The sequence below is a fragment of the Cydia fagiglandana genome, chromosome 7 (genome assembly GCF_963556715.1).
Source record: "Cydia fagiglandana chromosome 7, ilCydFagi1.1, whole genome shotgun sequence".
Lineage (NCBI taxonomy): Eukaryota > Metazoa > Arthropoda > Insecta > Lepidoptera > Tortricidae > Cydia > Cydia fagiglandana.
In genome coordinates this window covers 7,002,580-7,008,659 of record NC_085938.1, presented here as the reverse complement: position 1 = coordinate 7,008,659, position 6,080 = coordinate 7,002,580, and the positions used below count along the sequence as shown (strand labels likewise).

The following is a 6,080-nucleotide window of genomic DNA, read 5'->3' as shown; positions in this document are numbered from 1 at the left end:
TATTTCAAGAAAAATAAGGAAGCCACAGGGGGGAATGAATAGGTTTTCCATAGACACAGCTAGTGACGGTCGACGGTCTGCATATGTCTGCATAGATATAATCATAAAGCCCCCTCCAGACTATGCGCGTGAATCGCGGGCGAAGCCGCGAACGCGAGTGTGGAGTCGATTTCGCTGTCTGCGAAATCGACCACGTTTTACGAAAGTGTTTTACGAAAACCACTACGTTTTAAGCCTCCTCCACACTCGTGCGCGAATCGCGGCGCGAAGCCGCGAACGTGAGTGTGGCGTCGATTTTCGCAGACAGCGAATGAGCGAAATCGACTCCACACTCGCGTTCGCGGCTTCGCCCGCGATTCACACGCATAGTCTGGAGGGGGCTTGACATTCTCTTTGGATATAAAGTTGCTAACACACTATCGCACCGCACCAAGGTCATTGTGGGACGCACCCATAAGTAAAAGGGAGAAAGCGATATCTCTTTCTCCCTCTTACTTATGGGTGCGTCCCACAATGACCTTGGTGCGGTGCGATAGTGTGTTAGCAACTTAATAGTCTGTGTTGGGTTCGTAAAACCGTGGTAAAATCGAATCAAACGTAAACAAGACGGACTATAGCAGACATCGAAATTTCGTTATCCTCCCCTCCTTAAGCCCCCTCCAGACTATGTGCGTGAATCGCGGCGCGACGTCGCGGAGCGAACATATCGCGAAGTTGATGTATGACTCCACACTCGCACACTTCACGGCGATTTCGCAGTGTGGTTTGTGGCAATATGGCGGAAAAGCATCAGCTGATCGAGTTTAACTGTTAGTTATCCATGGCATCGTACGTGATTTAGCTGTTTTTCCATTTTGTTTTATTGTAAAACCGTAAAATATAGCTGCTTAATATAATATAATCATAATATAATTAATATTTATCTTGCTACAGAGGAGCCAAATTATTGTGTAATGTGGAGTCTTGCAAATTCGCGCTTCGCGTCTCCTTTGACGCGGGCCGAAATACCGACAAAAAACGGAGAACAAGGCGCGAAGGCGTGAACAATCTGCGAAATCGACGCCACACTTGCGTTCGCGGCTTCGCGCCGCGAATCGCGCATGAGTGTGGAGGGCGCTATACAAGCACGAACTGAAAGTTTTATTTTTGAGATTCGAGGCAGAACCTCCATTTTCAAAAACCAGATCTGAAAGTGCGAAGGACGCTTTACGCATCGAACAATAATAAAAAATAATAATTGTCTATGGAATGTATAATGTTGCCAACACTGTAAGTTTAAAATCCCGACTGTTCTACTTCTAAAGCCCGCTCCACACTCGTGCGCGAATCGCGGCGCGAAGCCGAGAACGCGAGTCTGGAGTCGATTTCGCATATCAGCGAACTAGACTCCACACTCGCGTTCGCGGCTTCGCCCGCGATTCACGCGCATAGTCTGGAGGGCGCTTCAGGCCAAGCTCGCACCACGACTTTTTGTCGCGCGATAATTTAGTCGCAGAAATGTAATGTATGTATTTATATGGCAGTGCGCGCATATGCGACAAAAATCGCAGCGATTTTAAAATTGTGATTTGTCACATTTTTCCGCGACTGCTCGCGACGCGATTGTCGCAAAGTGAATTGCAGCATACGGAGTTGTATGGCCCCGCGCGCACTGCGATAATAAAATCGCACTCCGGACCTCAGTCGGCATTTCGCTCTCCAAGCGTCAACATATCGGAACCTGCTTCTCCAATGGAGTCACAAGATGAGACGCTAGATGTTGACCGTTTAATTAAGTATAGAAATAGAAGATCACCTTTGTGGTATAAATACTCAAAGTCATACAGCGATTGCATCTTGTTTCACGACAAGCGACTGGTACGAAATCCATGTCGACTGTCGAGAATGAACATATCGTCGACTTTTCATCGCAGTGCGCGCAGTGAATTTTCTGCGATAAATTACAGCGCGATTCTAAAATCGTGTCGCAAAAATTAAAATCGTGGTGCGCGCTTGGCCTTATTGCGAAGTCTAATAATTTATCTTTAGATTCTAATAGATACATGTTTAATAGGTACATGTGTACATAAAGTTTCCGCTTTGGATCCAATTCATAACCATAGAACTCTTTCCTTTTTCCTGGAGATTTATTAATGCGGTCAATTAAGAGACGAATTAATCTCGGAGTAATTAACAATGGAGCCGCCATTAACAGGCGTTCCCCTCTGTCGAAAATAGGCGGCCAATGGTCAACCACATGTCAACCATATGTATGGACTGACGTTTATCTGACATGACGTACCTATACATTTGATGTGCCCCTCCCCCGCAAAAAACGGCAGACTATTTTGTACCGAAAATTTTAGACATGGCGTCTCCGTTGTTAATTACTCCGAGGAATTAATTAACTGTCTGCGGGAGTCTCATTCATTTTCTGCAGTGATTCTACAAAAACAACTTTTTATGGGTAAATTAGAAGTACTGGCAACATTGCAATCTTCTGCCAGTGCCAACGAAACCAATCTGCCACTTTCGTCAAATCAAATTGGTTCTGCCATTGTAAAATGGACCCATGTAGAGGGTGCTGATTAATGATTCTATTTATTCTTTATTTCGCCTAATAAAACTTTTCAATAATAAGTAAAAATGAGCGTGTTTAAGTCAGCCATGGGCTACTTTAGCTCCAGTGGTGCTAACGGTGGAAGCGACAATGAATTCGTGGGTCAATTTGTTGAAATTGGGAATATGAAACTGAGAGTCAAAAAAGTGATTGCAGAAGGTAAGCCCTTTAAATTTGTTTACACAAGCCATGAATATGTTATTTAGACATAATTTTTACAACTTTCTCCATGATAACAAGCATCCGAATCGTCAGTTTCGTAAAACGTCACCGCGCAGTGGGGGCGGATGGGCTTTGTCTGGCATTTTTATTGTTCATTTAATAGCTTAATATTTAGAGTAATTGTCCCAACGTCCTCATTAGGCCACTATAAGATAAACTATGGTATTCTAGATATATAAGTTGATCGTGAAAACTCAACATAAAATAGGCCTTCTTGTGTAGAATGTAAAATGTCATATGTATAACAGGAAAATATAGCTAATTTGAAACATATTTTTTTAACATAAATTACTATAATGCCTTCAAACGTGTGATAGTAGTAACATTGACTTTGGGTTCTATGTAGCAAGATAAGCAGTGATAATTTGATAAGTTTCCTGCAGCTATGGATAAAATGATATCTTTTTAGATCTATTACTACACTGTATTTTAATTTAAAAATATATCTAAAACCTAATATAAAAGCAAATGATGGTAATCTTCCTGTGTATGTTGTTTGTATAATGTTGAACAACATTATGTAAAGCATGGAAATCTTATCACTGTCCTGTGTATGTTGTTTGTAGGTATAATGTTGAACAACATTTTATGTAAAGCATGGAAATATTGTCAATGTCCTATGAAAGCATTTTAACACTTTAAGCATGTGTTGTAATAACAATGATTTTATAATAATCTACTTCAACATCAGTCTGATATTAGTGGAGCGAACATCACTAGAGCAGTTAACAATATACCCGTTGACAACCATTCTGGCCCAGTGGGTAGTGACCCTGCCTATGAAGCCGATGGTCCATGGTTCGAATCCTGGTCATGGTTGTTTTCTATGTATTTAAGTATTTATATATTGTTGTCTGAGTACCCATAACACAAGCCTTCTTCAGCTTACCATTGTGCTTAGGCAATTTTTCTAAAAAAATGTTGTATAATATTTATTTATATATTTAATTTCTTGGTTGTAAAGCAAATTTGTGAATTTAAATCTTATATGTTTGAACAAGTAGTTCTAGATTGTATATACATAGGTATTTATATATTTCGGGGATCATTCTCTAATGATTTTGATGAAATTTGCTATATAGGGGTTTTCAGGGCGGAAGATCGATCGAGCTAGGTCTTATCTCTGGGAAAACGCGCTTTTTTGAGTCTTTATATGTTTTCAGCTTATTAATAACTACCTCGGTCTCCCAGGTACTTATAATAAGGTGTTACGATTATAAATACAGTCCACTACTACTTGTACTTACAACAGATTCATTCTATATTTCTAATGCAATAATTTTAGGATCTTAACCACCAAGCCATTCTTACATGTATCTAGGAATTTTAGTCGATATCTCATTTCATTTCATTTCATTTATTTCATGCGAAAAACCATGGATATAAAGGTGTTACATATAGGTTTGGTACATGGTCACCCTGCAAGGGCGTAGCACTGTCTTAAAAACTAGTTAAAAACTAAACAGTTTATTTATACAAAACAAGATATGTTTAAATTGGTAATTGCAGTGGAAATATAATAATAATCAATTGGTAATAAATATTTAACATTAGTGATTTATCATAATTATCGTCATACATTATTATTATAGTAAATTAGAATGATAACAAATTAAATAGTAAAAATTAGTTAAATGTCAAGTCGTTACAGTTAGAATTTGTTAAATTGTCATCAAAATATTCAGTAATAGTATAATAACATTTTGAGATAAGTAATTGTTTTAGAATTCTTATGAAGGTAGAGTCTAGTTCTTCGTTTCTAAGTGCGTCTGGTAATTTATTGAAAATTTTTATTGCCATGACATATGTGCTTTTTGAGTGCATTTTCAATGTTGATGGGGGCAGCATAAGCATGTTTCTGTGTCTGACTGAGTGAGCTCTTGATAAAACCTCTTCTCGTTTCTTAAACATACCAATATTTTTTCTAATGAACTTACATATTTCCAGAATATATAAGTTCATTAGAAAAAATATTGGTATGTTTATTGGTATGTTTGGTATCTTGACACATGTCATAGTAACTGGGTGAATGACAAGTATAAGTTGTTCTTAAAAATACTGTATTGCTCTTTCAAGCATATAATGTTTAGCATTTAATTTTCTATTGTTTATTTGTAGTTATTCTTATGCATTTTGGTTGCAGGTGGTTTTGCGTTTGTGTTTGTCGCCCAAGACGTGTCATCTGGCACTGAATATGCTCTAAAGAGACTCATGGCGGCTGACGAGCAGGCAAACAAAAATATAATCCAAGAAATTAGTATATTAAAAAAGTTATCGGGGCATCCCAATGTTATTAAATATATAGCCGCTTCATTTATTGATAAGTCAAAGACCTCGCATGGAATGGGGGAGTATTTGTTGTTGACGGACCTGTGCAGCGGGGGCAGCTTGATGGAGGCCCTTCAGAACCGAGGGCAGGCCTTCCCGCTGCCAACTATCCTCAGGGTGTTCTACCAGACATGCAAGGCAGTGCAACACATGCACGCACAGGTTCCTCCAATCGCCCATCGTGATCTCAAGCTAGAAAATTTCTTAATATCTAATGAAGGTAATTAATTACAATTTTTTGTCTGAATAGTGTAAGTACATGTACTTTTCAACCATTTCCTTGTTATGTTACAGCTAGAAGGCCGGCTGTTTCAAAGCCATTTAAAGCATCAAATTTTAATTAATAGTTTTATAACAAACACAGTGTTAAATTCGTGCTGTTGCACGTTGCGCGTGAATATATTTACGTGAGAAAATGTTACATTCGTACATTCCATCTTTTATTATTTCTTATTAACTCGGTACACAATAAAAAGGCCGCAGTGAAATTCCACTTTTGTGTTTTTTTAAGAATATGATTATTTGCAGAAAAAGGGTATAGTATCTACAACCTACATTGATAGTTACTCTTAGAGACTTCCAATATGTCAACTTATTTCACTCCTATAATAATTCTTAATTTTTTAGGTACAATGAAACTCTGTGATTTTGGTTCTGCAACTACTGACGTGTATTCACCTAATCCTTCCTGGAGTGCTAATCAAAGAAATATGTTAGAAGAAAACGTAAGTTTTATTTTCTTATATTCTTTCAAACAACTAAACTTAGAAGTTGGGCCTGATAGCCTGATAGCCCTATTCTGCCCTCCTAACGATAAGTGCAATAACTAATTTTGAAATCTCAGTCGCTTGTGTGACACATTGTATGAGAACAAGGTATATTATTTAATGATAATTTAATATGAGTTATTGCACTTATTGTTAGGAGGGCA

At 38.1% G+C, this 6,080-nt stretch overlaps 1 protein-coding gene across 1 annotated transcript in view; it reads left to right on the top strand.

Moving 5' to 3' along the window:
* Positions 1-2,472: 2,472 nt before the first annotated feature.
* The window catches only part of LOC134665803 (cyclin-G-associated kinase), a 42,104-nt gene continuing 38,496 nt past the window's right edge, over positions 2,473-6,080 (top strand). Inside the window, exons 1-3 of the mRNA XM_063522790.1 lie at positions 2,473-2,758; positions 4,965-5,369; positions 5,777-5,874. Coding sequence (XP_063378860.1) covers positions 2,626-2,758; positions 4,965-5,369; positions 5,777-5,874 — 636 coding nt within the window. The 5' untranslated portion in view covers positions 2,473-2,625. The remainder of the gene's footprint in view (positions 2,759-4,964; positions 5,370-5,776; positions 5,875-6,080) is intronic.